Source organism: Phycodurus eques, chromosome 15 (genome assembly GCF_024500275.1).
Source record: "Phycodurus eques isolate BA_2022a chromosome 15, UOR_Pequ_1.1, whole genome shotgun sequence".
Lineage (NCBI taxonomy): Eukaryota > Metazoa > Chordata > Actinopteri > Syngnathiformes > Syngnathidae > Phycodurus > Phycodurus eques.
The window spans coordinates 4553409-4575935 of NC_084539.1; the positions used below are offsets into that span (position 1 = coordinate 4553409).

The 22527-nt window shown below is 39.4% G+C and overlaps 1 protein-coding gene across 6 annotated transcripts in view; it reads right to left on the reverse strand.

The window, feature by feature from the left end:
* Positions 1–22527, reverse strand: part of cacna1bb (calcium channel, voltage-dependent, N type, alpha 1B subunit, b) — a 186498-nt gene that overhangs the window by 26304 nt on the left and 137667 nt on the right. For all 6 annotated transcript variants that reach the window (XM_061699497.1, XM_061699498.1, XM_061699496.1 and 3 more), the window contains 17 exons: positions 21555–21739; positions 21168–21294; positions 20571–20700; positions 19950–20009; positions 19699–19805; positions 13082–13178; positions 11401–11561; positions 11057–11206; positions 10259–10460; positions 9662–9826; positions 6630–6740; positions 5830–5913; positions 3313–3429; positions 2508–2573; positions 1856–1947; positions 1606–1756; positions 1247–1374 (listed from right to left, as the gene is read on the reverse strand). In XM_061699497.1, coding sequence (XP_061555481.1) covers positions 1247–1374; positions 1606–1756; positions 1856–1947; positions 2508–2573; positions 3313–3429; positions 5830–5913; positions 6630–6740; positions 9662–9826; positions 10259–10460; positions 11057–11206; positions 11401–11561; positions 13082–13178; positions 19699–19805; positions 19950–20009; positions 20571–20700; positions 21168–21294; positions 21555–21739 — 2133 coding nt within the window. The remainder of the gene's footprint in view (positions 1–1246; positions 1375–1605; positions 1757–1855; positions 1948–2507; positions 2574–3312; positions 3430–5829; positions 5914–6629; positions 6741–9661; positions 9827–10258; positions 10461–11056; positions 11207–11400; positions 11562–13081; positions 13179–19698; positions 19806–19949; positions 20010–20570; positions 20701–21167; positions 21295–21554; positions 21740–22527) is intronic.

Below are 22527 nucleotides of genomic sequence, written 5' to 3' on the forward strand. Positions count from 1 at the left end.
GAAAGAGTTGTGAAATGATTTATCTTTGTCTTATTTTTTTTATATCACTGAAAACTGGCATTCGAGCAGGGATGTATAGACTTTTGATATTAACCGTAGTGTTAATGTAGCCTTAGTTGGGGCATTTTTTCAAAAATGTTCATAATATTAACATGACCTTTTCACACCCATTTACGCTATGCAGGGGGATAAAAAAAAAAAATCCAATCAACCCCTTTGGGAAATAGCACATACTGGCAAATATGCAAATATTTTAAATTGAAACACTAAAACAGGGGGTATAATTTAAGCACTTGATTTTAGTGTTTTATTCATCTACCCTATGCTAAAACACGAAATAAATTCTCACTGACAGCAAATAATTCATCCATCCATCCATTTTCTGAGCCGCTTCTCCTCACTAGGGTCGCGGGCGTGCTGGAGCCTATCCCAGCTGTCATCGGGCAGGAGGCAGGGTACACCCTGAACTGGTTGCCAGCCAATCGCAGGGCACATACAAACAAACAACCAGTCGCACTCACAGTCACACCTACGGGCAATTTAGAGTCTCCAATTCATGCATGTTTTTGGGATGTGGGAGGAAACCGGAGTGTCCGGAGAAAACCCATGCAGGCACGGGGAGAACATGCAAACTCCACACAGGCGGGGCCAGGGATTGAACCCGGGTCCTCAGAACTGTGAGGCTGACGCTCTAACCAGTCGGCCACCGTGCCGCCCAAATAATTCATATTTATTAAATTTTAAAATAATCTTTCTTCCATATTGTCTGTCAGATGATGGCCGTTTTATAGCTCAGTTAGGTAGAGTCCTGACTCAAAAACAAGGCTCCTAAAAATCCTTACATCAATTTTATTGAGATAGATTCTTCTATCTACTAAAAATATGTAAGGTTTGACAGGGTGAGTGTTGCAGAGATACAAAACTTGTACTGTTGCACTAGTGGGAAAAAGTCTTCTCTTCACACCGCCGTGAGTCCGTGACTAATTAACATCTTTAGAGGCACTTGGTTGAGCAGGAAGGCGGGGACGTCTGCTGGATTTCCCTGGATCAGGCGCAACGGCTGGGTGCTTGTCACCCTTCTCATTTGGCACAGAGCTCAGGCTGTCATTCACCCTGCTGCTGTTTCTAAGATGGGATTTCTGAACCCGTCAAATGAAACTGACTCATTCAGGTGGAACACTGAGACCCTCAGCAGAATGCCCTCTTGAAGCATAGCTATACAAAGGAGATGGACTGAAGCACCTACCATGCAGCAGGGTCATACTCTGCCCATACACGAATGAACTCATCGAGGTGATGAGGACCCAAGATGGAAGCATCCCTGGTCAGATACTCAAAGTTGTCCATGATGACCGCAACAAATAGATTTAGCATCTAGTGAATGGAAAACATGACAAACACAGGAATAAACAACATCTGTAAACATGTCAAAGCAATCAAAAAAAGGTTAGAAATGATTATTGGAGTCATCCAGTTTACATATCAAGCTGTTTTTAATGTTTTTAAACCCACTTTCTTTTGCCTGAAAATTTGCACTTAAATCTGCTTAAAATTACAATACTCAACAGTATGTTAGTGTGTTTAACAAGGGGCAAGAAAACTGACCAAGAAGGAGCAGAGGAAAATGAAGGAGACAAAGTAGAAGTACGCAAAGTCACTTCCGCACTCCTTCCCTGTAGTTCCTGAGAGTTGGTCACATGACCGATTACTGAGACATGAAAGCATGATCTCATGCCACGCTTCACCTGTGGCACTCCTGCAAAAAGCATACAAAATACAAAGCAAAGACATATAAAGTGAACACTGCAATATTAGTGATTGTGTCAGCATGTTTGGAGTATGGAAGTGTGTTCACCTGAAGAGAAGTGTTAAAGCCTGGAAAAAGGTCTGGAAGTTGTTGTGGTGATTTATTGCAGTCTCCTCATTCAGCTCAATGTTACCAAATACCTGCAATGGGAGTGAATCAGCTTAAATGTGCAAAAGTTGTTTTCAAAATAGTTTTCTGAAAGTGCTTAAACGTTTGGATTATAGTGGAGCTCTTCAACATAGCCATAACTTTCAACATAGACTCTCATTGATGACTACTCCAACTAAGAGTAAAACAAAGTTCAACCTTGGTTTCATCGGACCATAATACATTTTACCACGTGTTCAGGAGATTGTGTTAAGGTCTGATAATGTAGCAGGTGTGTGCGGACTCCCATTTAACATGAGTTTGAATGTGTTTGGTTAATTCTTTAAAACAGAGTCCCATCCCAGTTATGAGGGGTCCGGACGCACTTGTGCCACCACATTATTTCAGTTTATTTCTACTTTCACTCTCAAAAAGTTTAAACATTTAAAAAAAAAAAAAAAAAAAAAAAGAATGTACAGGTTCACATGCGTCACATTAATGGGGGAAACGTTTTTGCAATGACTTATCTTATTTTTAGGATGAAATGAAGAGGAACATCCAATTCCAAAATCACCTGTATTGCTAGGGTCGAGCTCGCCATACAACAACTCACCTGCATCCCGATGATGGCATAGATGAAGAAGAGCATTGCAATGAGCAGGCAAACATATGGCAGGGCCTGGAAACACAAACACATGTAAGACTATATAGTACACGGTACATCACACACCTTCACATACAGTACATGCTTCTCATTTAATGTCTCTATTTTACAGTTACCCCAGCGTCAACCCTTGAGTATTGCCTCTCTATTATGCCCCTTTCTTTGCACACAGACAAATCTGACTGACTCTGCAGGTTATGAAGAGCCACCTATGTACCGGTCTTATTTAGCAATCTAAACTTTCAACCTTACCTGCAGGGTTGATTCTTTCAAAGATCAATTTAGGAAGAGGGAGACATTTGCTGTAATTAAATAACCACCTTTTAACACTGCAGCTACTGTCCATTTTCGTTCACCTTAAAAGCTCTCACGGCTGACATTAAACCTGCTATAAATTCCCTCAGCCGTAGCCTGGCGTTTTGCATTTAACTTGACATGTCCTCAGGGATTTGAAAGGGAAAACCAGCAGCAAATGAAAATCCAGCTGCAGTCCTGTCGAAGCTTGTTTGTGACTTTTTATACTAAACGTAGACGTTGCAATCTTCCTCTGCAACCTTTGGAGCTTTCTATTTCTCTGTTCTACAAATAAATCACAATGGGTAAATAACAAAATTATGGAGTTGCTTTCTTATCTTTAGGAATAAATACTCTCCTGCATTTTGAACGTCAAGATAGTAAATCCATCCCTGTCCACTCTGTATTTAAATGTGCATGAGAAAAAAACTGATTGTTTTTTGGGGGTTTGTTTGTTCACCTTGAAAGACTGAACGAACGTCCACAACAAAATGCGAATGGTGTAGCCCTGTCGTAGCAGTTTGATGAGCCGAGCCGCTCTGAACAGCCTAAGGAAGCTCAGGTTAATCATCTTGTCCTGGTGGAGATGAATCGGAACAGGGAAATGTTCACAAAGGAACAACCTTAGGGCAAATGGTTACCTTTCATTTGTAAAGTGTACATTACCTTCAAGCTCCCAATAATAATATACAGTAAATCAACAGGAGCATTTTTTAACTGGAAATACTTACTGAGAAACTAGCAAAAGCAAGACAACCTATGTGCTATGCAGTAACAATGCATGTTTTAAATCAACATTGTACATGGAAAGGTTTTATAAAGCTAAACATAACATAAAACCCTGGTGTTAGCACCATTGCTAGCTGAAACACAAAATAGGAGCCCTGGCTGTTGCAACAATGATAGAGACAACTACAGTCGGTGATTAAGGGTCACCACGGCAATGTCAGAGATTCAGTTCATTACAAGCCAATGTACCATGAATTTTAAGGTAAAGGTAAAGGAGAGATTGCTTACTATTTTTTTTTTACATACAATATAACACATAGCAAGTATTCACTGGTGAGTTTATCACCTCGCTATAAAAACCCCAACATACCTGTACATTGAAATCATAGGTACAAGGTTAATGCCACTATAGCTTACCATTAGCATTAGTGTACTTATGGTGATGTGTATGTTGTCGTTTCACAAAACATACCGTTGGGATTTATGACCAAAACATTTGACTTGGACCTTGTAAAAATTCATGATCATAATGATTAAATATGCTGTTTGAGAGACATTAGACTTACTGTTGGAGCTACGTAAGTCTTGCGTTCGAATGAGATTCGGTAACTCTGAACGCAGCCATATCCAAAAATATACTGGTACGTACTGTATCTACGCACTCCTCTTTTTTCTTTCTAATTGTTTCCCTGAAATGTTGTCTTATTTTTCACTTTCATTTTCCAGGTGGGCTTTCAAAGTTCTAAAATAATTTATTCTGACATGAAAAACAAAAACAACTTTATTCTAACATATGCTGCAAATTGAGAATAGTAGTGACTCAAACAACTCAACCTTCAACCGAACATTTTAGTCCAAAACTCAACATCATCAACTAGACAGAAATAGGGTGAGGCACAATGAGAGATCAACTGTTATTTTTGTGGTGTTCTTAATCACTGCCATTCCTCCACGTTAACATGGATATTTGAATTCAACAGCCGTCGATGGCAGTGCACGAGTTACTGTAACTATCAAAGGTCATTCATTACATTCATCAATTAGGGATCCGTCACAATATCAGCTTCTCTTGTTTCGCAGTCACATTGAGAAACCACATCTTTTTTTTTTTTTTTTTTTTTTTTAAAGCAAGACGAAACTAACCACTGGAAGGGAAAATAAAATAATCAGCAGGCGACAAGAAAAGCCACTTACCGTCTGTGTCAGTTGTGACACAGGGCAGAATGAGGGCACAGGCGCCAGGAAAGACACAGCAGAGGATGGAAAGATTGACAAGAGAAACAAAGAAAGGAACATGAGAGAAAAGAGACAGAGTGCGGACCAACAATCACACGATGAAAAAAGCACACAAAGATAGAAATCACACTTGGCACATAGAAAGTCACAACAACCTGTCTCAGTCCCCATTCCATCAATCAGTCCGTTACTAATATCAGTTATCATTAAGTGAAGCTGTCTTTTCTTACTGAATAATGATGACCCGAGACTGCCATACAATCGTAAATGCATGATGCATGCTCACGTTGCTCATTTTTATCGTAGAGTGGCGAAAATGCAGATTTAAAGGTCACGACTCTGAAGCTGCTTTGTTCAGACTTGTATAAAGTAATGCAAAGCTGAATTTTTATTATGCCATCCATCCATCCGTCCATCAATTTTCTACACCGCTTATCCTCACTAGAGTCTCGGTCGGGTATGCTGGAGGCTATCCCAGCTATCTTCGGGCGAGAGGTACACCCTGAAGTGGTTGTCAACCAATCGCAGGGAACATACTGCATAAACAAACAACCATTCGCACTCACATTCACACCTACAGGCAATTTAGAGTCCTCAATCAACCTACCATGCATGTTTTTGGGATGTGGGAGGAAACCCGAGTACCCAGAGAAAACCCGCGCAGGCATGGGGAGAACATGCAAACTTCACACAGGCGGGGCCAGGATTTGAACCCCGGTCCTCAGAACTGTGAGGCAGATGTGCTAACCAATCGTCCACCGCGCCGCCTTGATTATGCCATTTACGTGTTAATCACTTTAAACCATGGTGGCTGATGTTGGCGAAGTAAACAAATGCACTTAATGAAGGGATCATAAAAACAACCAGTTATCTTATCCTCAAGTACATCTTTCTGCTGTGGGTGAATTCCTACTGCAGCTGCGACTAAGCATACACAGCATACTTGCGTGCTCACATCAGCATGAAGGGATTGGTGATGCTGAGGGAGCACTCGATGAGGTGCAAATCTTACCTTAATCTCTGTCACCAGGATGTCTGTTATGCTTCCCAGCACTGTCACAAAGTCAAACACATTCCAGGCTGCTTTCAGGTAATTCTAAAATAAAAACCAAACCACTTTATTGCGAATAGTTCAGTTAAAAATAGACACATTTATTCTATAATACTTGAAATAATCTGACAGCAGCATACTCTGACAGCTCCCAACTGAAATCCTTATTCATCTTTTCTTAAAACGCAGATTGGGTTTGGTTAGAGAGAAAATAAAATAGAAATAGTCAATTCTAGTATACGGTGAACAGCAAATGCTGTCTAAAAGTGGAGCCTGGCGTTGCGGATATGGTTCCTAGAGGGAGAGACTGAGGGGCACTCTGCGAGCTACAAGAAAACAGGTGTAGGTAACTGCTAAGAAAAGCAAAGAAAGAAATGGAAGTGCGCTTGGGATGAAACACCTCTTGTGGACCAGATGGCTCCATCTGGAGATACAAACTATCTTGTCTTTGAATTCTCGCCTCCTTAGTTGTGCTTATTGGTAAGAGTAATTTTACCTCTTTGTATTGAATATGAGACCTAAACTCTATTTTACAATAATGTTACGCTAAGTAGTATTTTGTGACTGTTTCCTAATTTGCTATGCTCTTTTAAGATTCACCACTCCAGAGTGCCGAGCTAAAAGAGTTGATGTTTTTCGTGTTCTCGACGATTGCAGTAATTCTTTTACAGAGAAGTAATAATAATTAAAAAAAAAAAAAAAAAAAGAAAGAAAATGATATGGACAAGTGTTTGCATAGCTGCAAAGGAGCATATCCTCACCAGTGGACCAAAGGCAATAATCTTAAGGATGCACTCCAGAGTGAAGAGTGCAGTGAAGACGATGTTCAAGTATTTCAGCATGGACTCGTATAGGTCTGGTGCTCCATAAAACTGAAGAGGAAAGGCAAAAGGCACATAAATGGATCGTGGCTGATGAAAGATTTCGAGGAACAACTAATGTTTTTATAGAATCTGCATCATTACATTCCCTAGTGGTGTGTGGGGAGAAGATAGGTCATGCAATCTGAACTTCAACTGCAGAAATCTGTCAAAATAATTTTGTGAGGTATGCACTGCCTACTTTGGTATGTATTCTAATACTTCACCCATGGTCACCTTATCCCAGGGCTCCACAAAGCAGTATATGATGAGTCAGCCTCCAAACATAACTAAGAATTGCACACTATCACACTAAAATTATTCAACAAAGAATACAAGCTATTCCTATTGCTAAAAAATACACCAGTCAGACGTTATAAGGCTGTGTTAGCCGACTAATAACTAAATGAAAGTATCAATAGACGTGTTGTTGGTGTACAAGATAAAGTGGCTAAGGCTGTCAGCCGTTATCCTGATCTGAGGTCCAAGGTGTTGATTGACTTCCATTTTTATCATTATACGTTTCCCAGCAATATGCTCCTGTGCTACTTATTCTTCAATACCATGATATTGTTGTCATTATTATATTGAAAATGGGAGAACTTTGTCTCATGCTGTTTAATTGGACCTTGATACATTTTGTGGGTGCACATAAACTGTAGCAATTAAGTGTTAGAAAGACTCTGTGAATATTGTGACATAATACTTTGCAACTATCTTTTTCAGTTAATGTAACTTTTTCTTCCAAAACCAGATGTTTACATATACTATATAAAAAGGCAAAACATTTTTCTCATTGTCTGACATGATGAGACATGATAAGACTAAACATTTTCTGTTTTAGGTCAATTAGGATTACCAAATATATTTCTAATTGCTAACTGCCAGAATAATGAGGGGATTTTTTTAGATCATATATGTGTGTGTTCACACATATGTTATTGTACCTTTATTTTTATCTTCATCCTTATTTTTATTATTCCGCCCCGGGCTTCTCCTTCGGCATTTTTTATCCGATGTTCGAAAAATTCACGCCTCACGTGGCATTACTCATCGAAGCCGCAACATTTTCACATTTCCCACAATTCCATTTTTTTTGTGTCAAAAAATGTCCATTCATTTCCAATGGCATTCAACAAAACACATTCACATCGTTCCCATTCAAAATTCAGAATGTTCAGCTCATTCGATTCACCTTTGGATCGATTGTCAACATTCCAAAAATTCCATCATTTTCACCTTTTTTTTTCCACCTTTTGACCCACAAAATTTCCTCATTAGGACCTATTCTACATTATTGACTCCTACTTCAACTTTTCTCAACCGATTTGCACCGTGTCAACTTCTATGTGTTCAGCGCATGGAAGCCGTCCTGGGAACCACTCCCATTACCCAAATTTCACACATTTTCAAAGTAAAAGCCCAAAATTCAAAATTTTTACAAATTTGGCGACTGCTGTTTCCTTATTTCTCAACCGATTTGCACCTTTCCCACTTCTCCGTGTTCAGCTCATTCAAGCCAACCTGTGAACTATACGCATTCCCCAAATTTCAGAAATTTTCTAAATAAAAGCCCCAAAATTCAAATTTTTTACAAATTAAGCTACAGTTTCCCTATTTCTCAACCGATTCGCTCCGTTTCCACTTCTACGTGTTTTGCTCATTCAAGCCAACCTGTGAACCGCTTTATCCTCACTAGGGTCGCGGGCGTGCTGGAGCCTATCCCAGCCATCTTCGGACGAGAGGCGAAGTACACACTGAACTGGTCACCAGCCAATCGCAGGAAACCTATAAACAAACAACCATTTGCGCACACATTCACACCTAAGGGCAATTTTGACCCATTCCTCGTGACAGAACTGGTGTAACTTAATTAGTTGGAGGCCAACTTGCTCGCACGTCTTTTCAGCTCTGCCCATAAATTGATTGAGAATAGGGCTTTGCAATAGCCACTCCAAAACATCCTCATGATGCCATCTATTTTATGAGGTGTACAAGTCTCTCGTGAAGCAAAGCAACCCCACAACTTGATGCTGCCATCCCCGGAATTCAAAATTGGGATGATGTTCTCAGACTTGCAAGCTTCCCTCTTTTTCCTCCAAATGTAATGATACTCAATTTCTCATAATGGCCAAACAGTTCAATTTGAGTTTCATTAGATCACAGGACATGTCTCCAAAAATGAAGGTCTTGCAAACTGTAAGCAGGCTTTTTTTGTTTGTTTGTTTCTTTTGGGGGTAATGGCTTCTTCCTGGCAGAGTGACCTTTCAGGCCATATCAGTACAGTACTCATTTCACTGCGGATGATGACACACGCTCACCAGCTTCAGCCGACATCATCACAGTCTTTTGCTTTTGTTCTTAAGTTGATATGCACATTTCAGACCAAAGCATTTTCATTTCTGGGAGACAGAACCTACTTCCTGAGCAGTATGATGGCTGGACATTTCCATGGTGTTTATACTTGTGTATAATTGTTTGAACAGATAAACATAGCACCTTCAGGCATCTGGAATTGGCACCAAGGGATGAACCACACATGTTCAAGTCCACAATTCTTTTCATGATAGCTTGGCTGGTTTTTTTTCACATTTCCATGATGTTACACAAAGAAGCCAAGTGTTTCAGGTGTGCCTATTCAGAATACATGTCTCTCACTACCTCAAATGTTGTCAATAAAACTCAGAAGGTCCCAAAGAAATGAAATCGCCATCAGGGTTTTCCCAAATTGTTTCAAGGCATAGTAATTTTACTGCATATAAACCTCTGACTTCGAAGAAAGTAATGAAATATTGTCTGAATGTTTTATTATAGTATTTAGCAATGAGAAATAATTTGGTCATCTTAATTCCATGTCAGACAGTAAGAAAAAAAAAGCGCGTCTTTTCATATTGTGTATGTAAATATGTGGTTTCATCTGTACTATAACTCACCTTCATCATCAACACCACAGTGTTGAGGGCAATTAAAGTCATAATAGCATATTCGAATGGAGGCGACACCACAAATTTCCACATCTTATACTGGAAGGATTGCTTGTTCTCCGGCATGTATCTTGTCAGCGGCTTAGCATTTATGGCGAAGTCAATGCAAGCCCTCTATTTGATAAAGAGACACATCAGAAACTGTATGCAATTCTTTTTCACAGCAGGAGCTTTACTCCAACCAGCAGAAAATCAATCAGCATTTAAAAACGAGAGAAGCAGATGGCTCGCACCAAAATGATCTTTTAAGTGTTAATGTATTATAAAAAAGACAAGACAACAAATGCTCTGTGATCACAAGCCAGTAATACATAGACAAACAAATAAATTCCTTGTAAAGTGAGAGAGCACAGAAACAAACGACATTTTGTAATTTGGCTTGTGTTCACAAATTGTAACAGTCAAATACACTTGTCGAACACATTTTTTCAATGAAGCATTTGCGACACAAGACCATTGTGCCTTTATCAAAGCATGAATACCATAGACAAGAAAAATTCTCCTCATTGCATGAAGACAAGAAGATCAAAACAGTTACTCTCATACCTCATTCTTTTCCAGGCTACACTCAGACATGGCTTTGTCTCCCTGCTCCTGGAAGGTGATGATAATCAAAGCCACAAATATGTTGACGAAGAAGAAAGGGAACACCACAAAGTACACCACATAGAAGATGGATGTCTCCATGCGGAAGCCCGGGCTGGGGCCCTGGTCCTCATACGTGGCATCCACTGAGTGCTTCAGAACCCTGAAAGCAAGTAATGGGATTTAGAGTGATGATTCATACACATCATCCATGTAGAAATACATTGCACCCTGCAAAGCAAAGACTGCTTTGTAATCCAAGCCAAAATATCAGATGGGTCCAGCTAATTTTCTGTTAATGACTGGAAACATTCCCCCAATATTTGAAATTCATCTGATATACTGTATGCCACAAGATGAGATACTATAAACTTTCCTTTATGAACACTTAGTTTCTTCGTGACTGATGCAAGTTGAGTTAGCCATACGACAGACAACTAAGTGGCTCAATTCATACAGTACAATGTAGGCATGTAATGATATAAATCCTTTTTTGGCAAACTTCATGATGATATGATAGTGGAAAATCAAAGAATGATTGGACTAATTAATGTTTTGTAGGAGAAAGATGTAGTAGCTACATGTGTGGCTTAAACACAAGAAGAAAACTTTCTGTCTTCCGTGGCGGAATTGGACTTTGTTGCTGAGGCTTCAATGACAATGATTCTGTCACTAACTGATCCTTACCACAGCAATGTTCATAACCTTTCCATTGGGGTACCAATATTCAGCATGAATGTGATGATTATCCTGACTTACAGAGGCCAGCCCTCTCCTGTGGAGACGGTGAATAGTGTTAAGAAGGCCCAAAGAACGTTATCGTAGTGGAACTCATATTTCTTCCACTCTCTGGGCTGAGCTTCTACGTCACGTCCGCGTTCCACTTTGTCATAGTCCAGAAATTGACCCCTTTGAGAAACGGGAGAAGAGGCTCATTTGTAATAAAAGAAAACAGAAAAAAATGTAACTTTAAAGAAAAAGTAGATGTGGGTGAGGCTCATGATGAAGATAGTAGACTCTGAATTGGAGTAGGCCTTTCATTGGCTGGTATTAAAAGTATCACACAAGAAACAGACAAAGGCCAAAGGCTCAAAATGGTGTACCTGCAGTCTTTCTCTAGACCTTTAGACTCATCAGTGCAGTAGAAGAATTTGCCTTTAAAAAGCTGCACAGCTATAACCGCAAAGATGAACATAAAGAGGATGTAGACGATGAGGATGTTGAGAACATTCTTCAGGGAATTCACAACACAGTCGAACACAGCCTGGAAAATAGACGACACAAATGTCAGTAAAAAGGAGACAGCCTGGATCTACATATAGTAGTCCCTCAATATTTGTCTTTCTCCTCTAAATTTTGCTCTGCTTGTGCTGGGTGTATTGTGTGATTAAGTGCTTTGTGTATACATTGTGATATGCATCCAATGTAGCCCATATATATTCTCATGCATGGATAATCACAATCAAGTTTTTTTTTACATAGAGTGAGCCAAGACAGTATATTTCTCTCTTCTTCTAACAGCCTCTCCATCATTCTGTTATCAAAGAAACCATGTCAGCCTGTCAGCTTCAATTTCGCTCAGTCACTCTTTTTTCACTCTTCTGAGCTAATTCATCTTCTGTGAAAAAAATAAAAGATTACAAAAAAATTGTCAGTATTCACACACCTGTGTGACACTGTCATTTGAGATTGATGTAGTCCAAGGCAGATCATTTTAATCAAGACACTCGACACAGAAGGTACAAGAAACTAATAATTTGCCTCATAGCATGAATCCATCCTTAATTGGATATTTATTGTACTTCAAGCTGAAGGAAATGGAAACGACAAAGATATGGTGAGGCGATAAAGGAACCAAGCAAATGAATGAATGTGCTTACGCTAGCATACGCAAGGACACAAAGAGCAGTTTCAGCACAATGTACCGCTTGCTCAGAAAAAATACTTTTTCAAATCTAAACACTTAGCTTATTGTATTATTTGACTTTTCCCCTCAAAGAAATTGACAGAAAAACAATGATGTTATGGCATTGCCAGAAACCTACGAAGCATCAAGTTTTCAACTACTAATGCCACACCATCCCACCCAAAGAACAAAATCTGGAGATTTCTATGTTTTGGTGTGAAGTATGGTATGTTATTCCTTTATTTAGCATATTTCAACAGTGACAGCAATCTCTGATTGAATTTAAATTCCGACTCTTCCATAGCTTCATCCATCCATCTTCTTCCGCTTATCAGGGGTTGGATCGCAGGTGAGCAGCTTAAGCAGGAAAGTCTTCCCTATCTCCGCGGAAGAGCTGACACTTCGTCCAGCTCTTCCGGGGAGATCCCAAAACATTCCCAGGCCAACCAGAAGAGATAGTCTCTCCAGCGTGTCCTGGGTCGTCCCCTGGGCATCCTCCCTGGTGAGATGTTCCAGTAACATCTCACCAGGGAGGTGTCCACCTCCCCAAGCCACCTCATCTGGCTCCTCTCAATGCAGAAGCGCAGCGGTTCTACTCTGCGCCCCTCCCGGATGACTGAGCTTATAACTCTTATCTCTAAGGGAGAGCCGGGACACCCTGCGGAGGAAACTGATTTTGGTCGCTTGTTTCTGCGCGCATATATGTGTGTGTGTGTATGTGTGTGTGTGTGTGTGTGTGTACGTGCGTGTTTATACACTAAGTTGTTAAAGAATACACTTATTGTACATAGACACAGTGTTGTCACTTGTCAATTGTGTCACCTGACATTTGCTTTGACCTGAATGAGCATTTTGAGTGACAGATTGGATTGTTGTACCTTAAGTTTGGGCAGACGTTTAATGGTTTTGAGCGGCCGCAAGACTCTGAGGACCCTCAGGGACTTAATGGTGTTGATGTCCTTGCCTTTTGTCCCCCTGTGGAGATTGAGATGACAGAAAAAATTGTGAGATGTTGAGTAACCCATTACCATTAAACCCTTTCACGCCTCCATCCTCTAAGAGCAGCTGACCGCAGTGCATCAAGTAAATGCTACACACAAGGAGAAATACCTGCTTATAATCTGTTAGTACTAAAATACATTCAAGTGAGGGTTACATAATGTTATTCTACAGCAACCAGCTTTACATCAGCAGTGCAAGGTACATTTTGATGGAGCAAAGCAAAAGTGTCACTAATTTAAGGACATCCATGTCATCCTGCATGCAATCTTTTATTTATATCTCAAATCCATTCGTAAAAGTACCCCGTCCAATTCAAGAATGAGTTATGAAATATCGAAACTCCAATGGTAGTTTTTGCTATCACTTCAACCAGGTAGTTTCTGTAGAATAACATACAACTTAGAAATGTTAAATAATAATAATAACAACAATAAACCCAGGGTAAATCAGCAAAGAATCAACCTCTTGTCGAGGTAAAAGCTTCTTTGCAGGAACCACTACCATGATTCTTTGGCTGATGTTGCACCTTTAATGAACTAAGATCTGGGATGCTCTGATCCTGATAAGATTGTGTACAGCTGAACCATCAGTCACTCAAAGACTGATATTGGCCAAGGACAGTGGGTAGATCAAGGTTTAATTAAAACAATACATGAATAGTTTTCCTATCTGAGAAAGTACGTGAGACAAAGTAAAAATATATAAAGCAGTCTTTCCATACAATGAAAGCTACAAACCCCAATTCCAATGAAGTTGTGATGTGTCAAATTTAAATAAAAACAGAATATAATGATTTTCAAGTCATTTTTAACCTATTTTCAACTGAATACACTAAGATATTTAATGGTAAAACTGATGAATGTTATATTATTGTTTTGTTGCAAATATTATCTCATTTTGAATTTGATGCCAACAACACGCTCCAAAAAAAGCTCCAAATAAAAGATTGGGAAAGTTGAGGAATGCTACAAAAACACCTATTTATAGTCACTTGTAAACACATTAATTAGAAACAGGTGAGTGTAATCATTGGGTGTAAAAAGGAGCATTCCCAAAACACTCAGTTGTTCAAAAGCCAAGGATGGGTGACATTGACCACTTGTGATCAATCGCGGGAGCATATAGTCCCGCAGTTCAAGAACGACATTTCTTAATGTACAATTGCAAGGTATTTAAGGATTTCATCGACTACTGTCCATAATATCATCAAAAGATTCAGAGAATTTGGAGAAATCTCTGCACCTAAGTGGCAAGGCCGAAAACCAACATTAAATGCCAATGACCTTCAATTCCTCAGGTGGCACTGCATTAACAACCGGCATCGTTGTGTTAAGGATATTGCCACGTTAGATCAAGAACACTTCAGAAAACCATTGGGACTTAGCAAAGTTTTTCACTGCATCTATAAATACAAGCATGCAAAGGAAAAGCCATACATCAACAACACTAAGAAATGCTGGCGGCTGGTTTGGGCCCCAGCCCCTCTGAGATGGACTGACACAAAGTGGAAAAGTGTTCTGTCGTCTGAGGAGTCCACATTTCAAATTGTTTTGAGACAAAAAACAAGCAAAAAAACAAAAAACACCCCATTACCCAATAAGGTGTCTCACACACAAAGATAAACACTGGACTGGTAGGCTTAGGAAGGGTAAATGGGAGCAAGGAACTCTTGATGACGACGAAAATCTACACTCCACTCCAAAAGTATTGGAACAGTGGGGCCAAGTCCTTTATTTTTGCTTAAGACTGAAAAGGTGGCGTGTTAACGTCCGGTTGGAGGGTCAACCTAGTGACGACAATGACAGTGTCAGACTCGTCAAAGTTCACTCACTGTCTGCTGGAATTATTATTATTATATCGACTGTGAATGACACATTAGCTTTACAATTACTCCATCTATCCAGGTAACGGCAAAGCCATTCATAGTTTTACTGTACAGGTCCATGTGTACGTAGACTGGCATGGCTTCATCTTTGAGACATTCACCTCGCAACTCAACTTTATCTACATTGCATAAAAAATAAAATAAAATAAAATGTCTGCAAAAAAGTGTATATGAAGACTAAACATGAATAGAATAGAATAGAATAGCCTTTATTGTCATTGTGTGGTGCAGACATAACAAATAAAATAATAATATTGACAAGCATACAGTATACTACTGGCAGGATCAATGGCCTCGCGGCTCTTGAGCTGAGCCAGAAGCTTTGTGACGGGAGAGGCTGGTTTAGCTGGCAGGAGCCACCGAGCATGAAGCGCAGAGGGAGACACGGTTTTGACCGCCGCCGACTCTTGTATTGGGTTTGATGGTGAAACTGTCTTGGCGAATATTAACTTTCTATCTCCTATGTAGTTGTGGATAACTAACGCAGAGTTGAATCGCTGAACATAACCGGTGGCACACCGCATTGTTGGCCAGAGGATCTATCTCCTCATCTTTAAAAAGGAAAAAGATTTGCTATGCTTTTTCAACTTGAAAAGTACCAACACCAAACTATTGAAATTACCGACAGTATTAAACAACCCCCGTTTTCATATATTTAACGGAGGGGGTGATTTTTCCATCAGCCACCTTCCGGTAGCTTGGAAAATATTGACAGTGGAACTGTTATGCTTCCTGACTATTCCAAAAAATTTGAAGGAAGTGTAAATAATTAAATCAACCAACCCCATACCGCAAATCCTTCCATAACATTCACAATAATCCTGCCAACAAGACTATTATACTCAAACACATGATGATGAGCACGGTGACCTAGTTCTATGTGTCATGACACATGGTTGAAAGGTAGGCACAAAGAAAAGGAGAAGTGTGGTTCCATCCTCCTCCTCCCACAGTTACAGCCTAACAAAAAGACATGCACCTCTCATGCTCAAATTACTCGACTACCCGGGCATGCAAGATGAAAAGACAATGCCACCTCTTGTTATTGAAGGACCTGAACGCGCTGAGATGGCAACAGCAGTCTCCCAATAGCTTTCAGAAAGTCAGCAGTGTTTGTTAAAAGAGTTTAGGATCCAGGTATGTAAGGTCATCATTATTCAGTGGAAGTGTGGACGACAGCCCCTTCAGAGTCGGAGCACTTCCTGAGTTGATGTTTACTCACAGAAGCTTTAATGCCTCAGAAAACACAGGATGCACAATTCATATCACATTAAAAGCATACTTACTGGGGTATTCTGATTCATTATGTGAAAACGGCAAACAGGTTGAATCAAATATGGTTATTTAAGCCTTTATTATTAATGAATACAATTATAATTTGTATGCATTGTTTTTGACAGTTGTCAAGACCAGTATCTTTACCATGAGGAATTTTGTTTCTATGTCAGAAACATCGGAGAAGATTGAGATTCATCCAACATACTGTATTAACTGCATGTTGACCTTCTGAAAGCTAGGAATTGGAGCTCCCAATATTGTCTTCTTGTCCCGATGTCCAAATATTGGGACAGGAGCTATTTTTTCTACAACGGAAGAGGGACACATGGTCATATCCCAAACACCTTGGAATGGAGGCCAACAACAATAAAAAATCTTAAGAGGTGGATAAGAGAAGCATTCTTTGCTTCAAATGTAGGAACGAAGGGAAAGGAGTGTGGACAGGCAAAAGGTAGATAAGGACTGTTCCCACCTGGCCACGCTTTGTTGCGATCTGATGAAAAACAAAAGCAATAATAAGCAGACAAACACACACACAATGCATTAACACCCAAACCCCTATAAAGCCAAAAACCAAAGGTAGAACAAATGGATGTAACAAAATACAATAAAGCCAAATAAACTATTTAAGCGTATCATCACATGGTGCGAAGCAAGGTACAAAGGCAGCATTTCGAATGATGACCTCATACAGTGGGTTAAGAAAGGACAACGGATGAGAAGTGCTTCAAGTGGATGAAAAGGCAAATCATGGACTTTTCACAAATGGTGACAGAGGGTAAAGGTGAGAACCCGAGTTGCTTGACAATGAAAGGACACTGTGAAGGAATAGCATATACGGCATGACTGACGACATTCACGCTCCGGCTAAGAGTGAAGAAAATCACATTTTACTATGTGATGTCTCTGTCCGGTAAGCAGACACCTTTCTGCTTCAGTGCCTCAGCACTTAGCACCTCTCACACTGCTAAATAGCAATAGTTTGACTCATGAATATTAAGTTGGTTAGAAACATACTGTATCTGTATATTCATTCAACCAAATTAAATGAAAACTCATCCAAACAGGTTATGCAAATGAACTCTATTAAGTTTAATTCTCTTTGGAAGTACGGTATCAAAACGAAACACCCTGCATACAAATTGTACTGAACCTCATACATTAAAAGTGGCTTTAAATAAATGGATAAAGGGAGATTTGAATAAAATGAACATTTGCAATGTTTCTCTCCGTACTTGTAATGATCACTATACTGTTTTACTAGAACACATTTTAGTAATTCAATTCTCATTCTGCGCTGGCCGTGTGTACGTTGCATTTGGATAAACATATTTAGCCAAATGAGTTGACATATACAACCCTAATTCCAATGAAGTTGGGACGCTGTGTTAAAACAGAAATAAACAGAATACAATGATTTGCAAATCACGTTGAACCTATATTTAATTGAATACACTACAAAGACTAGATATTTCATGTTCAAACTGATACACTAAGTATGATTATTTTAACAAATAATCATGAACTGAGAATTTTATGGCTGCAACACGTTCCAAAAAAGTCTTCCAATGTGAAAGCAGCCTGTTATATCATAAAAACGAGTTGATGAGGTAAATGATGATCCGAACGACCAAATGCTGGAGAGGAAGGGAGACTGGATGATGGGCTAATGAAGAGGAAATGTTTGCATCTGATAACCTGCATGAGCTAATTAGAGGCGTAGTAATGGTACTAGTCGAGGGCAGGACCGTGCATTAGTAGTCACAGAGATACTGACAAAACCCTCAGATTTTACATTCTTTATATTTGTATTTTCATGGATGTTTATGATACGGGGCTTTAGTCATTTTAAAGGTACTTAATAGATTTAAATTTGCTTCTTCATTGACTTTTCATATGCTAATTACAGCACGCATCTTTTGCATCTGAAGCAATGTTTAGGCTTAGCCTTTAAAATTGTTGTCTTAGCCAGTACAATAGGTCATTGCTGCCAACATTGTCGGATAAAACTGGTAACTTGCTCTTTTATAACACAAACATACACATGTGTACGCCAGTATCTCTGTTTGTGACTGCTATGAGTAAGACTGAAACATTCATACAGCGGTGGGGTTGCAGAAGATAAATCGATTAAGTCTGAAAATGATGAGCAGGAAGGAAAACAGAAGATCCAAACAGGACAGACAAGTACAGACTAAAAGACTGAAAGCTCAGGCATTACCCCATTAGGCTCCTGAAAGCAATCCAAGGCAGAAACCGAGGATGGAAGGAAAAAACGTGGAAAAAGGGGACAAATACACAAGAATCAGCAACATGTAAATAGACAGAGAAGCATCAGTTTATAGTCGGAAAAAGAGGAGAAAGCAGAGGGACAGAAAGCAGAAAAAGGATCATACAGGTCAGGAGTTTTAAGACAGAGCCCATGTGAAAACAATGGCAGATGTGGAATAACTGACAGAAAAGAATAAAAAGAGAATGGGCAATCAGCTCCGTACTTGTGAGACCCAAATCGCAGATCCATATGAGATAAAAGGGGCTCATTAACTTTTGAGAGATGTTTAAAGCACAGGGGAATAATAATAATAATAAATACTAGAAATAATTCTGATTGATGCATATATAACATCGGTGGATCATAATACACACAAAGCATTTTTATGTCTTGCATTTAAATACCTACAGTATTATAATCTGCCACCGTAGTGACAAGCTTTGTTTGAAAATATTCAACATTTTAGTTAAAAGAATAAGCATAAATAGGCATCTACTGTATTTGCTCCAAATGCTAGTTTAATAACAACATTGAACAAATGAGAAAAACTTGATTTTAAAGGAGGATTTGAAAACACGCAAGTATTATTTATTCATTAATTAGAATATGTAAACATGCTACATTTGGATGGTAGTTTGTATTTTAATATACAATCTAAAATTTTAATCTCAAACACTGTATGTTGAAGGATTTTAACAAGAAAATTAAAAAATGTTTCCAAATCTAATTTCCACAATAACTTTTTGATCACGGCACTTAATTTAAGGATTTTCTTTCGAATGTGGCTCATGGCAACTAAATGTAGCATTAGTTTGAGGAGTTTGACAAATTAGGGAAATTGGGCAAATTAACCCGGGGCAGCACAAAAAGTCTGACATGAGGCAATTTATGCCAGGTAAGTTATTTCAATATATTGCAGTGCTTTGAATTGGATTTTGAATTCAAAAACATATGGTGCTTTAAATAAAATAATTGTTTATGGTTACACAATACAGTATATACAATGGAAATGTATAAATACAAAAAACATGGCAAGAGCTTTCAAGAAGACAACTTACGAGCAGGCGAATGCCACAAGAGCGCCACTGACCACAATGAAGTCAAGAATGTTCCATAGGTCACGAAAATAGGAGCCAGGGTGGAGGAGCAGTCCTAAGTCAATCATCTTAAGAATGAACACAATTATATCAGAAAAAAATACAAAAACAGTGATTTTAGGTATTTTGTTTCATTCCCAATACAGTAAACAAAACAAACTTGTAAAATAAAATGTGACCAAAGACTCTGCTTCTATTTTGACATCTGTTACCTTAATCACCATCTCAAAAGTAAACACTCCAGTGAAGACATAATCCAGATACTTGAGGACCTGCAAAACAAACAGAGATAGAAAAGATGCTACAAAATGACAGTGTGAGATATGTGAATAGCACATGTCAGGATGTCAGGGATCTCAAGCCTTGTCAACTTTGCACCCTCCTCAAAGCAGCACACACTGTGAACAAGGCACGCAAATAAGACATAGAACACACATGCATGTCACATCAAAATCATGCTGACCCTCTGCAGAATAATAATCGGTGTTGCCAGTCTGTCCAAGTACAAAATATCAGGTCACACGTCTTTTTGGGTCTCATATAAGACATGAATTCTTGTGTTACAAGAGACTTTCTGGCTACTTTCTGAACTGGGTATGCACCAACCTTCCCATTTTATCTATAAACAAAACCATTTTTCGGTGCTTCCTAGTCCTACCACAACTTGGACAAACTGTCAAGCCTTGTTAGCAATTATATATGGATGAATCGGTCAGTCAAAATAAGACAACATGAAAACATGACTTCCTACAGTATGTCTTTGAATCTGAAAACTTGGACACTATGATACTTCAGAAGCTTGTGCGTACAGCCATCTTCCCAGTCTGACTCACATTGTTACGCGGTGCATTTGACTGCACAGGATCCTCAGCTGCCAGGGCAATGCTGCTCATGGTAATGACCATCAGGATGCACATTTCAAAGTAGCGTAGGTTGACCACATAGTGACATAGCCGCCGCACCCTGTGACACACACACGCACGGAATTTTCAGAGTGCATCCAATGAAGAGACAGCTCTTGTTAGAGTGACATGCTCCCCAAACAAGCCATGAACAATAAGCATTCCCCTCGCAGTCAAAATGACTCATCAGGTTTGTCAAGATACCTAAGGAGCAATATTAAACAACTTAAGATGCATTATCAGCAGTGAGGGACTTTAGCAAGGTAAAAATACATTCTTAGGTACTTTAAATAAATTAGGTGTTCCAATACAAATACAGGTTGTTGTGTTTTCTTATCCGATGTTTATAGTCACAAGACATTTCTTTGGGGACACAATCTAAGGAAGTTTCTTAGAAAATTAATTGAGGGTCGCTTGAAGCGTGCTTAACATTTAATTAATCACACAGGAGAACTGTGGAAATTGTGCATTTTTAAAATGAATTAATTAACAAAAAAATCTATGCCAGTTATTAGCCAAATGACTTACGGGTTTGTTTGTCCAAAGATGAACATGGAACTATAGGGGAGGATCTGCCGAGGCCTACTGACAGCATCGTCCTCTTCCAGAGCTTTCTTTTCCTCGTTGACACCGAAGTTGCCGGAGTCAATGTTCACTAATGTGGAAAAATACATATATGTATTTATCATAGATGACAAATGAAAGACAAAATATGCCTATATCATTTGAATTGTCGTAATTGCTTTCAAAATGTGGGCTGATTTTCAGCCAAGGAAACAAAGCATGTATAGCCATAACATTTACAAGCATGTCTTCCCCATCTTAAAACAATTCCTCATAAGATGAAAGTGCGCAGAGTACTAATACTTTATTAGAAAAGTGTGCATAATGTGATGTGATAAAGGTTCTGCTCACTGGGTATAATGGTGGTCTCTCCAGGTGGGGCAGTTATGGTGACAGGGATGTGAATGGCGTTGCTGTTAAGGCCGGCCTGGCTGGCTCTTGTGGAATTCTTTTGGTTGTCGGCGTCCTCTTGCTTGTCTCCAAGACTCAGTGGACTGGTGGCAAGACCCTCTTCCTCACCATCAGACTGCATCTCCCTGGGGAAAGATCTTCTTAGAGGTGACAATGTGCTCTCTTTGCTTCAACATTATGCAACCAAATGAGATACAGTAGCTTAAGAAGTTTTCTCAAAAGACGAACACGTAGCGCTTCATCCCCACGATGCCCAAAACCTTCAACAGCAGTTCTGATTTTATGTAGCTATAAATGCACTCTATGCTGTTTACACAATATTCTTATTATGTCTTCCACAAGAGTATGATGTCAAACTTAAGGTCTGGGGACCAGAGCAGGCCTCCATGCCATTTTATGTGGTCCATGAAAGCCTGACACAATTTTTCTTTACTTCTGCTAAAAACTAGTTTTCATCATCAAAAAAAATGTTAATCAAAGGCAGGCCAGTTATAAGGGTTCCAACAGAGAACATATTAGGTATGAGACAAGAAGTGTAACTGCCTATCACTCTGGCCACATGCCGAGTCTGTAAACAAACACACTGGAGCTCAGCTTCTAGCTAGCACGTCATGGCTAGCAATTTGCCTTTGGTAGTCAAACATGTCGACTCCATCCATCCATTCTCTGGGTGTGCTATATCCTATCCCAGCTGAGTTTGGGCGAGAGGTGAGGTACACCCTGAACTGGTCATCAGTCAATTACAGGTCACATATAAACAGACAAACATTCACACTCGCATTCACACTTTTTTAGTTTGGTCCGCCTTCCCAGCAGTAAGTCTTATTTGTTTCCAGTAAGGGTTGGACTCTGCCAAGGCTTCCCTTTGTCATCAGTTCTGTTGATTACCTTCATGGACACAATTTCTAGGCGC